This window comes from Nipponia nippon, unplaced genomic scaffold, assembly GCF_047370975.1.
Source record: "Nipponia nippon isolate SJK-2023a ecotype South Korea unplaced genomic scaffold, ASM4737097v1 scaffold_15, whole genome shotgun sequence".
NCBI classification, from domain to species: Eukaryota; Metazoa; Chordata; class Aves; order Pelecaniformes; family Threskiornithidae; genus Nipponia; species Nipponia nippon.
The window spans coordinates 6,177,191-6,197,105 of record NW_028262331.1 but is presented as its reverse complement, the minus strand read 5'-3'; the positions used below and the strand labels follow the sequence as shown (position 1 = coordinate 6,197,105).

At 50.4% G+C, this 19,915-nt stretch overlaps 1 protein-coding gene across 5 annotated transcripts in view; it reads right to left on the bottom strand.

Annotated features, from left to right (window-relative positions):
* POR (cytochrome p450 oxidoreductase) overlaps positions 1-19,915 on the bottom strand; it is a 31,026-nt gene that overhangs the window by 8,855 nt on the left and 2,256 nt on the right. The window contains exons 2-6 of one of the 5 annotated variants that reach the window (XM_087752257.1): positions 19,761-19,896; positions 9,269-9,446; positions 1,970-2,018; positions 990-1,118; positions 201-350 (exon numbers count right to left, since the gene is read on the bottom strand). In XM_087752257.1, coding sequence (XP_087608383.1) covers positions 201-350; positions 990-1,118; positions 1,970-2,018; positions 9,269-9,432 — 492 coding nt within the window. In that variant the 5' untranslated portion in view covers positions 9,433-9,446; positions 19,761-19,896. Of the gene's footprint in view, positions 1-200; positions 351-989; positions 1,119-1,969; positions 2,019-4,627; positions 4,984-9,268; positions 9,447-14,619; positions 14,780-19,760; positions 19,900-19,915 lie in introns of those variants that run through there. The other 4 variants (XM_087752258.1, XM_087752256.1, XM_087752260.1 and 1 more) reach the window with 4 other exon arrangements.

The following is a 19,915-nucleotide window of genomic DNA, read 5'->3' as shown; positions in this document are numbered from 1 at the left end:
ATCTGCATTTAAAGCCCCCAGATACATGTTTGCAAGTGTCCATGAAGCTTGGAGAGGAAGACAATAGGGATCACATCTGACACAGGCGTACAAGGCATAGACATCATGTTGTGCCTTTACCCAAGCCATGTGCAGGCACAGTGGAGGGCTTTTGACTTTCCTGCGCAAAGGATTCAATAAACTGGAATTGAGCCACTTACTGCAAATCGGAGACCCGACAAGTCAGTGTCAGCCTCCTGCAGCCAGTCGTAGAAGTCTTGGGCATTGTCCGTGGGATCGCCCTCACCGTAAGTGGCCATGCAGAACACAGCTAAGGACTTGTCGATCTCAGAGAGGCGACTCAGGTCTGACTACAATCAAAGGAAAGAATAAACCCTCAAGGATCGCACAACATGGTTATTGGGCAAGCCTGTTCCTACAATACAGCTACCTCTGGTGGGCAGAACAGCACCATGTACTGTCAAGCAGCTGATTACAAAAGGGGTTGGGAAAGGCCAAACCCACCCAAAATGGCAGGTGAAATAAAGCCAACCACCGTCACCGTACTGCAAGTCAATACTTCTACCCCACCAGAAAAGCAATGGGATTTTCCATACAAGGCTTTAAGGGACCAGGATTGTTGTTCACTCTGGAGAACAACAAAATGTCAATGCCTCTGTCCAAGACTGCAGCAGTATGGGACCAATGTTAACTACAGAAGGAAGACAGAGAAAGTTTTATGCTGCCAATGGACGACTCGCAACTCCCAAACCCTCCAGGCTACCTTCCCCTTTCAGTCATGTTGTAGTGCTCACCCCAAATCTGTAGAATGGCAAGGACCAAGCCCATCTCTGCATCAATCAGGCTGATCTTTTCTCCCCTAAATGACACTATTAAAAGGGCAACTGTCCCTTGGCCAGGCTCTTTCTGTTGGTTTTGTTTGGTCGGGTTTTTTTTAGGGGACACTAAAAGGATGTTACCTATCCTGAGGTTGCTCATGGCTAAATTACCAAGTCATACTCCTCTGGATCCGCTGCCATGCCCCGGAGGCCATAGCGATGAGCATCTTTGGAGAGACGATTGGCAAACTCCTCTGCTGTACCCGTCTGGGAACCATAGAAAACCACTATGTTTCGCCCCTGGAGAGAAAAAGAAATCCCTGTTAAATGGCAGTTACTCATTTGGCAAATGCACGGACGAAGCACATCTTGTCAGAGACAAAGGGATCAGGAGCCCTGGACTGCAACCTAAAGGCAACTAGGAGTCTGCACTTGTATGGGACTCCGCGCCGGGTTTGTGGCAGAAAACTGAAGGCTAAGCTGTTAACAACAACATGACTCTTGTCAATCTCAGAGGGGTGACTCAGGTCAGACTAAGACCCAAATTAAAGAGTAAACCCTCAAGATTTATTCTCAGCCTCAAGGCTGCAGTGTGACTCCTAGAAACAGGGAACTCCCTGGATGAGAAAGCAGACTTGCCTAAGCTTTGGGAGAGGCCTAAGTACCGGAGCTCCTGCTCTGCTGCAAGTCAGCTACTTTGAAGTAAAATGGAAAATATATCCAGCCCTTGCTTCTTCCTCTGCTTCCTCTTATGTCCAGTCCAGCGGAGTTAAAAGCTGCCAGTTCTGTGTACAACAATTCCCATTCCAGAGTGAGCCAGTCTGGGAAACAACCACGCAGATAAACAACTGCCAGCCAATGACTTTAAAGTCTCTGCCGTTTCCCTCCTGACTTTGATGTCATATTACACTTTTTTTTGCACCAAATTTTCACTTCAATTTTTTCTCTAAGAACAACTCTCAGCCATAGACTGAAAGAGCTATTCCTGCCTGCCCACACAACTTTCATCTGGATGCTCTTTGCAGCAGATACGTGTCTGTATCCAAACCAGTCCCCCCTGCTGACAGCTAGACAGTCTCCAGAGGAAACTAGGAAGGACACGAGCTCCCCCACCTTCCCAGCACCCCATGTAGCCAGAGCAAGAAGCTTACCGTCTTCTTCATCTTCTCAATGAAGCTGCTGTCTCTCACCGGAGCTGCTCTGAAAGACAGGAGGAACCCCCTTTCAGATGGGCACATTCATTCTTTAAGGTCAGGAATAGGCAAGTGGGGAAAAAGTGGCCCCCAAACCATACCAGATCTCAGAAGGCTACCCGAAGTGGTGAGAGTCCCCATCTGTTATTTACCCTGTCAGAGGCACACCCATCGCTCAGCTGCAGGGCTTCTCTGCACCCAGCCATGGACCAGGGACTCTCAGAGCACAGGGTATAGCTGATGCCCTGCCCTACCTCCATCGGTAAATCCTCCCACAGGCAAAGCCCAGGAACTCAGCCCTGAGTGTCAGGAAACCTTTACTCTATCAACAACTCTTTCACAGCTAAGCAGATTACAAGGATCTCATAGAGCTACAATAGAAGAGTAAGTCTCCAGAAAAAAATCTCAGAGGCCAAGCCACGGTGGGAGAGAAGGGAACAGAGAGCTCCCCGCTTCCCCCACCACAGCAGACAGGCAGGGGATCAGTCCTGAGCCATATCCCTCAGGGCAGATTCCCCAAGCTCAAAGTCAGACAGGGCTAAAAACCAGCTGTTCCAACCTCAAAACAGCATGCCAGACAGAAGTCCCAGAGCGGGAGAGCCCTGCGGAGCAGACAGACGCAGCTGATCAGACCCACAGAGCCTCTGGCAAGGCGACCGCTGCCCGCTGAGGTCCGCCAGGCCTCGTTCCCACGCTGGAGTTTCTGTCCCCAGCGCAGATCTCCAGCACGGAGGGAATTCATATTATCATATTATCACAGGGAGGCAGCTTCCTCTATCTCAAAAGAGGGACAAACCGCAGCAGCATCAGAAACATCGAGGCAGAGATTCACACCACTATGGCTACCCTATTAGGTAGGGAGCCAGAGGAGCTTTGCTATCCTAAGCACATCCATGGACTTTCAGTGTCACAGGGTGAAAGCAACCCAGCCCTGGGGACCCTGGGAGCCTCACAAGCAGAGGTGGCTCTAGGTACAGTCGGATTAGGCACTGGGGTCTTTTCAAGGCAGGGGGACAAGTGCCAGGAGCTCACTTGCTGCGTTTCCCACTGGAGCTTCAGCAGCGGGGAGGAGGAACGTGGGACCCGTTCCCGTTTCTCTTTCACAATGGAAGAATGTGAGGCTGGGTCTCCTGTGGGAAGAGAGAAGCCTCCAGGCAAAAAACAAATGGTTTTGGCTCTGGCCCACGTGAGAATGTGCAGAGCTCGCTAACAGTTTCCTAAACTCTGCAGCCCAGAAGGAAGGATTTCTGCGGATGTGCTGAGACATTTGCAGAGCGCACACACACACACGCAGAGCAGCAGGGTGGGGGACGTTCAGCAAAGCATGCCTTCAAGCACCCCTTTCTACCCAAAGGTATCAAGGAGCTCCATAACCTGGCCCAACAGCTCGGAGCACTGACGCAGCACCATAAAGCATGCACTGAAGATGAGTGAACCCTACCCAAAAAAGCTACCCGAGGAGGCTGTGCTCCCAGGAGAGAGCTGCTTCGCACGCCCCACTTTGCTCTCTCAGCAGTTAACAGTCGCCCCGTGTTGTCATTTGTGCTTCGTTGGGAACAGGGAATAGCACAAGCATCTTAGAGAGCAGCCCCAGCCCTGCCCGTGCTACCGCTGGGACGGGGGCTCGGGAGAGATGCCCCCCAGCAGCTCACACAACTCAGCTCTCACTTAGCTTTTGGCTCCCTGGTGAACCTCTTTGGTTTACTGCCCTCTGCAAATGAGATCCAACTAAAACGGCTGTTGGGTCAACTGCTAAACAAAACACTTTTAAAGGAGGGGAAAAAAAAGTTTTAGATCCTTTCAGCAAGCTCCCTTTGGAAGAGAAAAGGGTGCAGCACATGGAGCTCGTCCGTTTTCAAAGGAGGCAACCCTGCACTGAAGTGTTGTGGTGGAGAACAGTCTGTGGCTCAGACACAGAAGAAATAATGAGTCTGGCTTTTGAAAAAAGGCTGCCCAACTCCCTGATATTGCTTCATCAGGGTGGTTGAAAATCTGAGCTGCAAAAATGCACAGATGCTGAAGACAGAAATTACACTCATTTTTACCACTCAACCAGGAAAACTTAGAAGAGAAAGCATGTTTTCAGCAACAACTGCTCTTACAGCTCAGATAGCTCAGGGCAGCGACTCTAAGAGAGTTAGAAGAAGTGACAGGTGGAGGAAAGGGGATTAACTCCATTGTCGGAGCGAGTCTTTAGCTTGTACGGATTGCCCACCCTTGGTGAGAGCCCACAGCACAAGCAGCTCCCAGGGCTCTCTGTCACTTTGATTTCAGGAGGAAAAAAGGAGAGGGGAGGAAGTTCCCGACAGCTCAGCAACGATACCAAAGTCTCCATCTCAGCGAAACCCATCTCCTTCAGAAAGCTCCCATGCCTGTGGCTTTCCTCCCAAAAAGCACAAGTACATCCAGAAGTGAGAACGCAGCCTGGATGCCACAGAGGAATTGAGCACCGACAGCAGCGTCTCCTCCGGAGCAGCCTGCCTCCGAGCAGAGCCTCTCCCCTTCCTTCTGCTGCCCCAGCAGGGAGAGGCACCCCACTCCACCCAGCTTTGGGGTGGCAGGAGCGACCCTCTGAGTCACAGCGATCCCTCCTGCCCATCAGGCAGATTAACTCACCTCGCCACAGCCGCCTCTTCTTGCGGGGCCGAGTACACGCAGCCCATGGTCGGGGCAGGGAAGAGGCAGACAAAGAGTCGCAGGGCAGCCGTGTCTGTCTGCAAGGGGAGGTGTGGGGGGACGGATCTAACTTAGCTCTGGAGCAACATGCGCACAGGCCTTTCCATTCTGTTTCTTCTGGGCATTAAAGCCAAGCGTCAGCCTTTTGTTAAGGAGAAGAGAGCCGGCACAAAAGGTCCCGGCACGGGTCATAGCAGGAGTGGTCCTGTCCGCTCAGATCTTCGTGGCAGGGCTTTGGAAGTTACCAAGTGGATCCGCGCAGTCCTGAGAAACTGCAACATCTGGCAGCAGTGGCAGAAAGGAATTAGGAGTGGAGAATGAAACCTCCCAGGATCCTCCGCAGCACACGTCCCTCTCCCATCCGTGTGGAGCGGGGGGACGGGACACAAAACCCTCCCCCAGCCTTGTTACCTTGGAAACTGTTTATATCACAGCTGCTTTTATACATATTCTTTTTTAAAAGAAAAAAAAAGTCGACGCTGTAGCTGAATGAAACGATTCCAGACACTGCGTGAGCAAGGCTACGGGTAACTATGGCAGTGCCATTACAGAGGCAGCTCAAAGGAGTTTGTTCTCTTCAGGATCCTATTAAATTAAATTAGAGGTGGTCTCTCTAACACACACGCAAGCAGCAAAGAGAGCTAATCAGGCTAAGGAGTCGGAGCAATTCCTGCCACAGGAAGCCCTACAAGCACCAGGGAACGGGTTTCTCTGCGGCTGCAAAATAGAGATAAGCCAATTTCTACCCCGAACAATGTTAAAGATAGGGGGTGACACCCAGCGTACCAATTGATGTCTCGCCTGCATCTCGCCAGGGCAACTGTCTGCACAACTCTGGAGTGGGGACATTAGAAAGGAAAAAAAAAAAAAAATCTGAGATTGTGAAAGACGCAGAGGAGGGCCAGCCGAAGAATAAAAATAAATTAGTGCATTCCCCAGCAATGCCACCACGAGGAAGCGCAGTGGCCATGGCTGCGTGGCGATCTAGAGCCATTCTCCATAACGACATCTGCAGAGCAGGCCAGGGGAAAGCTGCTCCGGTGGTTTCAATTAAGTTTGAAAATGGTCAAAACGCAAGCAATCCTCGTTCAGCGGTATCCCGGCCTGCCCCACGCATGCGCGTGTTACACAACACAGGTACAGGACGTCTTGTACGCAGCAAGCTTCTGCATGTGCTGGGCTCTGCCTCTTCTCTGGGGGCTTCGGGCAGGAGAACAGCTCCACTTGGCTGAGGGTAAGGGATCAGCAAGTGCCTGAGCGGTAGCTGAACCCAGAGACGCATTGTCAGGGCAAGATCGTGACTGTTCCTAGGCCACACGGGCTGGCAAAGCCACGTGGAGTGAGCCCAGCCCAGATGCCATCCAGAATGAGGTATTTTTGACCATGCATCTGTTCTTCCACAATCAAGGGCAGTTGAGTTGCAGCACTGCATTTCCTTCGGAGACCCTGCTGAGCTGACGTGGCTCGATCAAGGCGTGCTGCGCAGCAGTGGCTCCCAAAAACGCCAGCAGGGCACCACGGTGCTGGACACTGTGTTCAGGTCAGAGATTCTGCTTGCACTTTCCCACATTGCAAGCAGCATCAAAGCAGCAGCCACGGTGACATGTCTGAATTGCTGTTCAGCACTTTCATCCTCCAGTCTTCCAAGGCTGAAGCTGAAGTTGGGGGCCAAAGTGACACGACAGAAACCATCACCTAATACTATCAGATCAAGCAGTTCAGGACAGTTTGGCGAGTCAAGGCAGAGCTGCAGAGAACGTGCTGAAGAAAAGCAACACCTCCTGAGGTCAAGACTCTCCACTTCAGCCAGAGACAGCCCCACCGAGGGCTCTCTGCCTTCACGGGTCTGGGACAGCTTCCCTGCCTGCACACAGACCAGTTTGCTATCCAGTCAGCCATGGGCAGCGGCTGACTCTGATCCTGTATCTTGCAGATTTGCTTGTTCATCAGAAAGGAAACTCCACCCCAGACTCAAGGATGATAGGAGGGAAGGAAACCCGAGGCTGAACAAGCTTGTTTTCCCCACTCATTTTCCTCCCAGTTCCAAGTGTCCCATAAAATAACCCTGCAAAAGCTGCAGGAAGTTGCTGACTCCGTCCCAGAGGACGGATGTGCCACCAGTCACAGCCTTGGCTTACGAGACCAGCTTGCTACCATGACCACAGCAGGGCTGCAGCAGGCAATGGCAGGGGCAGGCTTAACGTACGGGGAAAAACTACTTCAAAGCCTCCTCTCATTCTTCACCTGCCTGGCTGTCACTTTTCCAAAATGGAATTGTGCCAAACAAGGTCTGGAGCAACCTCGGCTCTCCCCCCTGGTTATCAGTGACAGGGGGTGCTGCTCTTCCGCAGCTCTTGCAAGGCGCAGTTGCACAGTGCTCCCTGCCAGCCATCTCCCACACAGATGGAGAAGGCAGCACGGACCCCACGCAAGAAACACGGACAAAATACCCGTGAGTCAGCTCAAAGCCAAAACCTCCAGCCAGTCTCAGAGAGAAGCCCATGTGCTGAAGCTCTGCAGCAGGACAAGGTGGTAACACACACCTGGAGTGGTTAGCAAGCCCTCTGCAGTGTGACTTCTCTGCAAGGTCACGACAGCCTCTGGAAGAGCTGCACGTGATGGGTGGTGGGTGGAAACAGTCACAAGGACGGTGAGCATGGGAGCTCTCCAAGTCGATCTGCGCCAGATCTAATTTCAGATTGATAGTGCCATTTCTCCAGCCAGCTTAGCTCTCATCGCAATGCAGCCGTTCTCGTTACAATCTCCAGAGGCAACCACACACACCGATACACACAGCCCTCTCTTGCAGGCACGAGAAGGAAAGTATCCAACCAATCTAACAAAACAAACTCCCAAGGCACAGATAGCCGGGTTGCTACCAGCCTCGTGCACGCCTCTCTGCCCAAGGTACTACAGCCAGGGACATTTCTTCCTTTTAAACACCTCCCAGCCATAAAATGCTCTTTCCATCCTCCTACAACACCAGTGCATGCAGCCTGCCTCAGGGTTTGCTCTGAGCTGTGTGCTACTCTTCCCATTACCCAGGGATTTCACAACTGACCTGGCATCCCAGGCTCACCTTCAAGCAGAGGGCTCTGCCACCAGAGGAGAGGGTCACAGTCTGGCCAAAGCAGAAACGATGAGACCAAACCTGCTCCTTTTCAATTATGACCCGAATTACAACACGAACACTGGATGACAAGCCTTGAAAACTGAAAGCAGCATAACCCACTAAGGTAGACATACAGGTCTGAGATAACAGACCCACAACCACTTGCTGTGTTTGATTTAGCTTTTACACACAGGGTAACGGGAGCATCAATCCCCTGCTGAAATGCCTTCGCTTATCACCAAACATCCTCATCTGAGCAGCCTACAGACAGGTCCTGCCACAGCTTCTTTCCACACCAGACTGTAACACTTTGAAATGAAGGACTGACAAGTAATTTCTTGCCAAAGCTGCACTCGCTAAGTGCCATGGGGAGAAGCCCACTTCATGCAGGATGCCTTGCTGATGCAATTGGGTGTGTTAAATCTTGAACCTACTGTGAGCGGCTAGCCATCGCTTTTCCCCTCCTCACAGCACAGCCTCATAACCAGCCACTCAGGACTGGGGGGGCCTACAGTGAATTTGCAGCCGGCATAACAAACCCAGAGGATTCACCTTTGTTGTGTGGTTATCTTCTGCAAAGGCCTAATACTGGAAAGCACAGAGCTGGTCTAAGGCTGACGCTGGCCTTCCCTCTGGGCCAAACTGCACCCATGCATGGAACAGATCCCAGGAGACTGAAGGGAAAGGTATTGCACAGCGCCAGCTCCTACAGTCTCTGCTGCAGTGGGATTCAAACCTCTCTACTGCTCTTACCAATGCTCCAGGAGGAAACATGAGGAACGAGCTAAAAAGCCTAGCAGAAAACTGATGTTAAGTTCAGTATGTGACTGAGACAAGGAACTAAACACACCCAGATCTCTACCAACATGGCTCACTCCTGGCCCGAAGCCCTTTGCAGAAGGCAGGGTGGCACAAGGACTGCTCCCTCTCCAAATCCAGCCTCCTGCTGCTGCGGTAACCTGGCATCAAAACCAAGCAAGTTTCACAAGAGCTGCCAACCAGCTCATGCCCAGGAACTATCTCCCAGCTCCCCAAGACTATTTCTTCTCTTCATAGCTGAGGATAGATAAGATTTCTGATAGGAAATCTGCTTAAGAGCAAGTCCGCCTTTCTCCATAAATATGACTTTTATCAGAAAACGCAGAGAATAGCCAAAGCAATCCTTAAGATCTCTGAAGTACAGCCAGGGGCTTTCCTGCCTTGCCTTTTCTTGCCTTGCTTGGGAAAGGCAAATTACTGATTTGGGCCACACGGTGGGGTAAGGCAGAACTACAGCCTGGCTCTTCCACGGGGATTTCTGCATTGCAAGGTGAACAGCTCAGAAGAAACGCAAGGGGAGAGAAATGTACTTTGGGACTAAGTCCACTCGCCTGGGGACTCCCAGAATCCGGCTGGACTTCCCACACAGCCTCCAAGGAGGAAGACGGAAAGCTACACTCACCCCAGGCTGCCTGAGAGTTGTTACTTACACTGATTGCATTTTGGGGATGTCTGGGACTTCCTCTTTTTTCTTGCGGAAGAAGAACCAGTAAGTAAAAAGCCCAGTGATGAGCGAGATGAGAAACACGTCCGTCATGCTGATGAGAGAGTCTTGCTGTGCGGTGCTGTCAGGAGGGGAGATGTTCGGTTCCATGATGGTCAGAGTCACTGTAAGCGAGGAAAAACAAATGAACACCAGCAGTCACACAGTGCCACAGAAGACCAGAAGAGCATTAAGGGATGTTCAGAGCATGCTTTTCCACTATATGTTTACTCCTAGGAGCACAAGGCAGCCCAACAACTCTCTGGAGGAAGGTTTTGCACCACAATACTGCGAGATCCTTTTGCATCCCACGGTACCTCACTATCCCACCAAGCTTTTCCCTTCCCGTTGCATCCATGCTGATCCACCAGAAGCGATTTCGGCTCCCTCTTCACCAGCACCATTGGAGCAGCCCCACATTCCAGCCAGGGAGCCCAACCCAGCTCCTACTAACATCCCAGCAAAACTCAACAGGGACTCATGGCCAGCCTTCAGTAAAGCCCTTACTCACCACGGAGCCCATGGCGTTAGTGGGGGAAGACCCCACTCTTCCAGTCACGCCACAGATCTGGGGCTTTCTCCCTCCTTTCCACAAGGTGATATGATGCCCTGGACCTACTGCTGTGCTTATAAACCTCAGAGCAGGACTGTGGCATCCCCACATTAGGTTGTCACAGCGCAAATGATTAATACTTCTGATTTACTATCCACCTCCGCATACAGATTGGATTTACTATCAATCTCTTTTTGGGCCTCTAGCTTCCCAGTCCCCTCCACTATCTTCCCCAGGTTAATTTCCATCTCCTTAAATTACTCCTTTCCACTTGCCAAGGCAGAGTTTCAGAGTTTAAGTGACTTGTGACCTGCCCATGACCATACCCAGAGTCCACGGTAGTGCAAGGATGAACGACCAGCCCTCAAGTCCCTGACTAGCTTTATGGCCCCTGTTCTTCAACTGGGGAGCCATCACTCCCTCCCTCCCGCTGCTCTGCCAAAGCTCTGAATACCTCTGACCCTAGTCCAGATCGCAAGATTACCTTCCAAACGCACAAGGACGCACTCTGTCCAAGCAAACAGATAATTAACTCAAAACTTGATTTGTAAGGGCAAAGTGACACTTTTCTTGTACTTGGGCATCCTGCCAACCCAGGAGACGATGGACATTTTAACTTGCACACAGAAAGTGACTCAGAGCCATGGGGGTGCCACCAGAGAGAAAGGACATGTCCCATGGCTGAGCCATGACGGGAGAGTTAACCTGTTCAGCAAAGCTGTGCCTGCTGGAGAAAAGCTCCCAGACAGCTTTCCTGGAGGGCTGAAAGAGAAGCAGCAAACTCCAAGTTGTGCCTGGGCTGAGAAATAAAACTGACCGAAGTTTAAGGTTATGCTAATGCATTCAGGAGCTGGGAAGAAAAGGGAAGGTGATGCTTAGGGAGCACTAATGAGGGAGACCAGGTAAGGTCTTCAGCAAATAAGAACCCGCTGTTGTTACCCCACCAAGGAAAAGTCCAGCTCCAGAGAACATGAAGTACTCTGCCACAGGCCACCAGCTGTAAAAGGCAGCCCTGTGGAGTGCAGGGAGAAGTCCACACCTACCTGGCAGCGATCGTGGGTCGGCTCGTGGGTATTTTTGCAGCCCAACCACCTCCCAGCCCCACAAGAAGTTTAATTCAGTGGAGAACTTGGCAAGTGACTGTACTACGAAGGGCACTAAAACACTACTGCAAAGCTTCCCATTAGGTTCCCAGAGATGACACTAAGCAGGGGGGTGGAAGAAAAATCTTAGTAATGCAACTGCAAACAAGCAAATTACCCATTCCTCTCCATCAGGCAGGTCATCCTGTCCTCCCTCCTTTGCAGACAGGCTTTCCATCACTGGATCTCAGAGCCAAGCAAGATCTGGGTGTTATTTCTGTACAACTGTAGACTAAACTGTTAAGTTAAAGACTCCACAACTGGAGCTTAGTTGCCAACAATGCACAGCTCCCAGCAGAGTCCCCCTCCTCCTCCGTGTTGGGTTCCAGTAAACCAGTGAGGAGCAGGTCCAGCAACTGACACTGAGGGAACGCATTGGTGGGGGGAAAAAACATTGCTGGTTTCTTGCCTTCGCAAGTCCTTTCCCATAGCACACAAGGCAATGACAAACCTTTGCTCAGAGGAAGCCAGGAAAAAAACCCAAGGCTGATGGAGACCACGCTAAGCTGGTTTTGGGCAGGAGCTCCACCCTTTCCCTTCCAAGCACCAAATCCAGCACTCGCAGCAGCTAAGCCCTAGGAAAGCCTCCTTGCATAGAGCACAAAAGCATCCCTTGTAACAAACTGCACGTGGAGGAGAGTTTCAAGCTAGACATGTCTTCGGTGAGCGGCAGCCAGGCCAGGGTGGAACGCATACAGGCTGCGTACGCCTGGTCCCACAGCAATTCCCCTCCCAGCTCCAGAGAGCTCAGACGTGGACATTCGCCAGCTGCCCTTACACAGGGAGAGCGAATGAGCTCCTGCGCTAATCAGCAAGGCAAGGGCTACGTCTCCAGCAGCAATTCATTGCCATGCCCACAGCAGCAGAGCTTCTGGCCTCCCAAAGCAGAGGGGACAAGCGGCAGCCACAAGGGGTTTTGCTTTTTCAAGCCTCCAGAGGTGGTCTGCTCTCCCAAGCAGACATGACTTGGAAGGAGGCATCCTTGGGAGGGAAGCTCCTGGGAACACAGCATGGACAGACACGGGGGAGGAAGCTGTACTATCTCCTGGCCTTCACCACGCTGCAGCTCTCCAGCGCTTCAAAGCGGAACCCTCCAGCTGCAGCAGCAACTGGACCACCCGCTCACTCCCCACAGCCACAGGGAAAAGCGCCATTTCTGGAGGCTTATGGGTCTGGTGCATGGACGAGAGTCTTGGTTTGGTCTCCTCTTTTCATTCACAAGTCTCCATAGCATAAAGGTTATATACTGACCTCTAACCCTGGAAGGAAACACTGTCATTCTCTAGTGATGGAACCAAAGACACAAGAACCACTTGATGATGGGCTCCATCTGGCCCTGAACATTTAGTTATTCAAGTCCTATATCCTAGCTACAGGTTTTTCTTTTTGGTCTCCGTTCACTATCCTCACCCTTAGGAAAAGTTTGCTTAGACGTAGCAAGAGGAAGGCAAAGGATGGGGAATTAGACCTCACACTTCTTTTTTTAAAGAACTGTCATAACTCAGGAACTATTTATTTAACTCACTTCACCTAGCACAGAAAGACGATTTCTCAATTTATCTCAGTCTTACCTAGTTGGCTGTAACAATTATTTTCCAGAAGTTCACAGCAATTCATTTTCAAATACATGTCCTTTTCTAACTTGCAGTGAACTGACTTACCTGGAATTTAGCTATCCTGAAAATCCTGCAGTCTCCGAAAGGACCACAATAGAATCAGACAGTTTTTTTTAAGGGGGGAAGAAAAAAAGAAAAAGAAAAAGAAGAAATTTATGATGCAGAAGTAAAAGTTCCCCTGACACGAGTTTCAAGGGTAGTTATTTTATCCCCAATGTTTATTATACCTTCAATCAAGATAAGACAGATTTCCATTTTTCTTTTTTTTTTTCTTTTTTTTTTTTTTTTTAAATCATGGCTCCAGTTCCTGGATCCTTGTTTATGCACACAGTACCTGGTGTAAAGCACTCAGTCTCTGCCGAGGTGTGAGGCATCTACGTTACACAAAAAAGTCACAACATTTTGAAAGATTGCAATCAAACGATGCTATATTTTAGCACAGCTTTTCAGCCTCTGAATGCAGCTTCTAAACCTGGGAATTTGCTTGCTACATGGCAGCTCGCAATCATTCAAATCACCGGGCAGCCTTTCTGCACATTTCCATCCTGCCGAACAGATGCACTTCCTTCTCATATTAAAAAATTGTATTCCTAATACTCATGCACACCTCTAAAGCAAAGGTCTGGAAGCACTGTCAGCGCCAGGCATCCTCAAATCCCCCACAATTTCCACGTGGACTAAAGGTGCTATCACGTCGCAGGGTTAAAAATAAAGTACAAATAAAAATAGTATTAAAACAAACAAGACGGGATGGGGAGTGCCCTAAAAGCCAAATCGTCAGCAGCCCGAAGAGATCTGTTCTTCCCCCTCTCTTGCACACAGCCGACAGCAGCATTAGGAGGTGGTGCAGCAGATGCCCCCAAGAGCACGCTGGAGCCCTCCACTCCAGCTGGCAGACACAGCATCATGGTCATGAAACGTGGCTGGGAGGTCTCCCTTTCTGCCAAATACAAGGACGTTTCTGCGAGTCACATTGTAGTATCTTCTAGTGACCAAAAAGCCTTGTCTCCGAAGCTAAGTTGGTGATTTGGGCAGGAAGTTGGCTCTTTGAGTGGAAGTAGCCTTTTATTTATATAGTGTTTGTGATGAGTTTCAAGTATCTCAGGACAATTTCGCTTCCCGATCCCAGACCAGGACTGCAGCCTGTGACTCTTGCTCCAAAAATGAGTGACCAAGCTCTGTGCTTGACTCTCCTTTGCCCTGTGCCATCATAAGCACGCCGTGACCCGTAGTGTCAGCCCTGCTCACGTGATAGGGAAAGGAGAAGGAAGACTGCTGACCAAGCACAGCCCCGGGCTGCTCACTGCTCCCACCTCCGATAACTGATCCCCAGGCTCCAGCCAGCCAGCTGATCACAGACTGCAGCACCAAGAAACCCCTGAGTTCAGCTCAACACAGCAGAGAGGGCTCCCCACGATCCCCACACCCCCACGCAGTGACAGGCACGAGTTCCGCTGTGGCCTACGGACTCTGCCTGCCCTGGCACGGGGCAGCACAGAGGCTGCACCCTCATCTCCTATGCTCCTGAGCTTATTGAAGCAGCCAGAGTTTTCCCAGTGGGAACCAAGTGGCATCAGTGTCCTTTGGACACCTGCAGATAAACACAGGACCTGCAGGCAGAAGCTCTATTTCACAATATGCGCACACTAAAATCTACGATGACCGAGTCAAAGGAGGAATTGAGTGACATAAAGACACGCAATGCCATTAGTCACCCTCTGCCCAACACTCGCACCGATACCAGGCACCATTCAAAGGGAGCTCAGCAGGGCGCAGGCAGCCAAGCCTTCCCCAGCCCGCGGCAAGGTCCAGGCTGTCTCAGCTAACTGCTAGCAGGGACACCAGGTAGCCGGTTAAGTAAATCATGCCTGCAGGAACGAGCTCACCACACATCTTGCAGCAATACCATCACGCCACCAACACGAGCCCTGGAGTGCCCAGTCCCTCCATGCTGGCCAGGCCGTTCACATCCAGCGAGGACACTCACCGAAGGACTGCTTTCCAGTTTCTTGTAAACGGGAATCCATGCAAGTCACCACCACCTCTACCAGCAACACACACTCAAAAAGCCACTGGTTCTTTCAGACTGGCTTTCTCCAGTTCAGACTCCCAGGAAAAGCGCCGCACAGCCATGCCAGGGAAGGGGACAAAGGGGCACTGCTGGCAGAGCCGACTTGGCAGAGCACTCTTCTTGCTCTCTGCAGCCACATGATGATGACCCTCGTGTCACTGACTCAGCACACGCATTGCATTAGTGAACAAAGTGGATGCACAGCTGTCATGATTCGAGTGCTGGAAGCTCTGTACGGCTGGGGATGTCGGCATTACCACGAGATCTGCAAGAGCCACCTTTCTGATTGAGAAGGACCAACCCGAATTCCCTAGGTGCAGGTGGGTGTGCATGACCAGACTCTCCTCTCCACCACGTGTCTGGCCTGCCCCAAGGATCGCCCTTTCTCTTGGGCTGACCATCCTTGCATGGGACCATGGCACAACACAGATCAGCAACATGATCAGCCTTGAGAAGAAGCCTTATAAAAAAACCCACAGTTTTAAATCAGAGATCAGTTATTTCCACTGGCATCATGGCACAGCCCCAAAAGACAGCTTCAGGACAGAGGGGAGACACAGCATGGAAATGAGCAGCCAAAGCAAATGGAAACTCCTTCTCTTTGTACAGCACTGACTGGCAGCCTAAGCTTTAAAAACAATGGCAAAAAAAATAGAAACTAACTTAAAAACCAACTAAAACACCTGGGAGGAAAAATAGATAACCACTTGGCAGCCTTCTCACAGGTCCCTATTCCCATGGCATCTGCAAAGCTTGTCAAGAGCTTGCACAGACAGCAGCACTGAAAGGAAGCTGCAGCAAGCGCCCGTCGCTCCGCACAGCGGTGGCAGTGGAGGAGAAGGAAGAGGCTTGCTTACAAACAGGAATGCAGTCTTGTGACTGGCAAAGGGTTTTCTTCTTTCACCCACTAAAGACACAAGGCAGGCGGGTTCCTGACATGTCAGGAAGAGAAGCCCCACGGACACGAGCCCGTGAGGAAGGAAGAGGGGCAGCAGCAGCAGAAAGAGAGCAGGGCTGTAGTGGAGATGGCATTTCTGCCCAGACTCTGAATCCCACTGCAGTGAAGATACCACTCTGGGTGCTAGCGTGTGGTATTAGGCCAGGAGACCCTCGGGGAAAAAAAAAATAGATCTTCTCTCATTCCTCATCAGTATGAATGCAACCGATTAGAATAAGAAAATTTGTTTACATCAGCCTGTGCCAGTCTCGGCAAGTCTCAAATTAGCTCTTTTTCCCTTTCTTTTTAGTAAAAGGAGACCTGGCAAGAAAAGTGGCCATTTCCAAGACAAAAGCAGACCATTGAAGTTGGTGCTCAGATCGAGGTTATTTAACATTGCCTTCAACAGCCCTGGGATTAGCCTTTGGCCTTATTATTTGGCAATAAGAGGCCTTTGGTCCGGCCAGATGAGAGCCGTGCTTGGTCTGGTCTGCACAGGCTCCCTGCTTTGGGTGGGCTCACCCTACAGGCGAGTTCCTGGGCTCCTGGAAGCTGCACTGGGGAAAGAAGCCATGGTGGGAAACCTCACGGCTTCCTCGCCCCTTCAGCCTCAGCTCGAGCACCCGCGTTGGTGCTCACTGTGAAACAGGGCTGCCACTGCACACAGCGAGCCAAAGGCCTGCTTTCTTCATCACAGAAATAACGAGCGGTGATCCAGGGCTGACTTTCACCAGTGCCTGCGACAACAAGGTTTGGCTTTCACTATGCCTAGCACTACCGTATCACTTTCTTCCCACGTATTTAAAAAAAATCCCAGCACATCCCACCACTTCCCATTAACCACCACCATCTCAATAACAAAGGGTGGAAAGCAGCAGAGTCTTTCCCACACAATATTAGGGAAATTGACTCTCCATGGGCCTCTCAGCACTTCCAGCAACTCAGAAACCCCAATCTAAACAGAGGACTTGGCTGCAGGAACACCTCAAGCAGGGGTAAGAAACACACAGCCAACTCAAAAGCTGCATTTTTTTTTGGGGGGGGGGGTGGGGTGGTGTGAAACAGAACAAATTACTCTCACTGTGCAAGGTCTCTTCTAACCAGACCTTGACACACCAGCTCAGACGTCGGCAGAACTTCTATTTTAGGCACGAGACAGATGCGAAGTGTGCATCAGTCAGTCTGGAGCTTGAAATACTGCATATTTGAGCTTTCACTGTCACACTTAGATTTTTTTTTTTTCTGTCCAATAGGTCTTATTCAAGGACAGCAGAGCAGCTGTAAAAGCAAGGAAGAGAACAACAAGAGGAGCGGTTTTACTGAGGCAGAAAGCAACCCTACCCTGCACACATACCAAGGTGGGGCTATGCAGTAAGCCCAGTACACTGAACCAAAGCACTTAAGGCATTATCTAACACAAAAATTAATTAAAACTTGCCAAGCTGCCTTAAAAGAAAGCAACCCAGAATTATCAACTTTGCACACTTCCTTTCACCAGATAAAAGCACGTCTCTCAACCTTTAAACAAGGATGTGGGGCATCTCACCAGCTTAGGCACCTGAACACCTTCCTTCACGCAGATTAACATGAGCCTGCACAGAAAAACAAGCATTGAGGATTACAGGATAAACAAAACCTGAGAACAGCAGGTAAACTGAACCCCCCTGCTAACTAATACTGTTCCCCAGCCTCCCTTCCCAGGGAGGGACAAAATCAGTGCATTGTGCTCCGGGCATCGTTTGAAAGTGGAACAGGGGTCTCAATTCCGCCAATATTCGGGAGCTAGGACAAGTCTGCAGGAGTTTTAGACCACCTTTTTGCCAACTACCGTGGGCACTACTTAGTCACACCAATTGCTCAGAGGGCTATGCTGCAAGTTCTCAGGAGCAACCCATTCAGGCATATATTCTGCATGGTTCAGGTCCTGCTGAAGATGCTTTTTTAAGATCAAGAGGGGAATACGGTATTTTTTCGGCAGCCTCTTCTGCAAGTGTTGTACCCAATGCTGCCACAGGTGCAAGTTCAGTGAAAGCCATCCTCCTCCAAACTGGCTGTTTGCTTACCCCCGCCTGCATTTGCTGAGGGTTTGGTGACAAGCTGTGATTTTGCCTGCAGCCACTACAGGGAGGGGAGCCCTACGGACAGGGTTGGTAGCCACAGACTTTGACCTCTTCCACCAGGAAGAGTTTGGACAGCAAAACCCTCTAACGCTGTTCTCGTTTCGGAGGTTTCCTTTGAAACTAACAGCTGGAAGAGCATCAGAGGCACATGGTTAAACAGATCCTGCAAAGACCTCTGATCGGAACAGTATGTTTTGGGGATTTATTTATTTAAAGAAAACCAAGCACTGTTTCTATGGAACCAGGACATTTTCTATTTATAAGGTGGCTTTCCTCTGAGGATGTGAGAGCTTTTCAGACATTACATACCTGTCTCCTACGTTGCTCTAAGGGAAGGAGGTGTTATTGTACAGTTCTTACGCCACACAGTAACTCAGCGAGAGAGCTGTCCTCCTGGTCCCAGACCCAGGCTTCACATCTGGCTGTCCTGTTAGAAGTGTGTGCAGTCACCCTATGAACCTCCCTGCCTGCTATGGGTAAGGCAATCTGAGCTGTATTTTACTTTTTTGAACACCTGTGAAATACAGACAACTACCCAGCCCTGTCCCTGCAATCACACACAACCACGTGCACCAGCAGACCCCAGAACATCAATCCCACACCCAAAGCAGCTATCCCTGTGCCAAAAAGGGACACGAGGCCACAGGACAACAGACAAGTGAGGCAGGGAATAAGCGGGGTCACAGGCTGAAAGGCTCATCCTGAGTTGCAAAAACTGCAGCTCTCCAACTCCACACTCCCACCCCAGCACGGTCAACATAAACAGAAGATACTTGACACAGCATTTTTCTTTCCCTTCCTAACATGAGCTGCTCCTCTTAACCTCCAGCGGTTATGCATACAGCCCTGTTACAGAACCAGGGCTTGCACAATCCTTGCAGGCATTTTATCAGTTTGCTCCTCCAAAGCCTGGAGTTAGCTAGAACCGAGAGATGCTAGCAATGACCCGTGAAAGCAAGTCAATAGATGCACTTCACAAGCAACCATGCAGCAAGATCCAGCGTACTTGCCAGTGCCGCAAAGACAGACCTACCAACTCCCTAAGCTGGTTACTAAACCTTCCCGGCAACTTGCACATGCACTGCCAGAGCCAGACTTTCTAAGGAGAAAAATTCAACCTCATCTTTAACCCCCCCATCTCCTACTCCATAAAGCGAGAACAGAAAGGAAAATGAGTCAATAATTCTACATTATTCCCTGCACAGGAATAACGTGAGGCCCAGCAGTGGCTGATAACTAAGCAAGAATACTACAATAATCCGCCACCGTAGGTCAAACTCAGGTACTCTTTGGACTTGTGGCCCTAGAGAAGCCACTGGAGATACAAGCACTCCTCTTCTGCTCTTTCTGGATTCCGTGAGCGATCAGCAGCACACAATTGACTTGAATGTTTACTTAGGGAAAAGCAGCAAGAGATTACAAGCAGCCTGTAATTATTTGTTCTGATATATGAAATTTCAGGCTCTACAAAAAAACCCATCTTGGCAGAGGTGCACCTGTTACTGCAGGGCTTGTGACTCACTCTCAACAATAGCGTGTATAAAGTAATCTCACCACTCGGATCAAATGATCACATTGGGAAAGCAATTTTTGCAAGTTCTACGAATTGTGTTTTTAGAGGTAGGAGAGCCCAGGTCAGCAAACAGAACAAAGTTCAGTGACAGCAGACGTAGCTGCTGGGTGGCTTTCTTTTACATCAGAGGAAAGGGAAGGGGAGCAGATGACAGGAGTGCAGATCTGAGCAGGGAAGCCTTTTCCCTAGCCTTTCAGGACTGAGCAAACGTGTTATCTTGGCTGCATTGCAACAGCCAAAAGAGACAGTAAAGATCAAATGAGATTTCAGTCCAGACACAGTTCCACGTGCCGCTTTTGCTGCAGGTGAACTGGGTAAAGAAACCATCGCTCCCGGCCTGTCAGGTCTCGCTGCCAACCAACCTCCACAAACCTGACTGCTCCCACAGATGCTCCACAGCCTGCAACACTCAAAAGAAAGAGGGTACCTTGCACCAACGGCTCTGCAAGCAAGCGCTGATGGGGCCTGTGAGCTCCAGCACGAAGGGCAGCGAGCAGTGGGGAAAGCCTCCTTCAAGACAAGACAAGGAGTTTTGGTTGTACGGCCCCGTCGAGCTCCTCCAGCTGCTTTGGAAGAAACAAA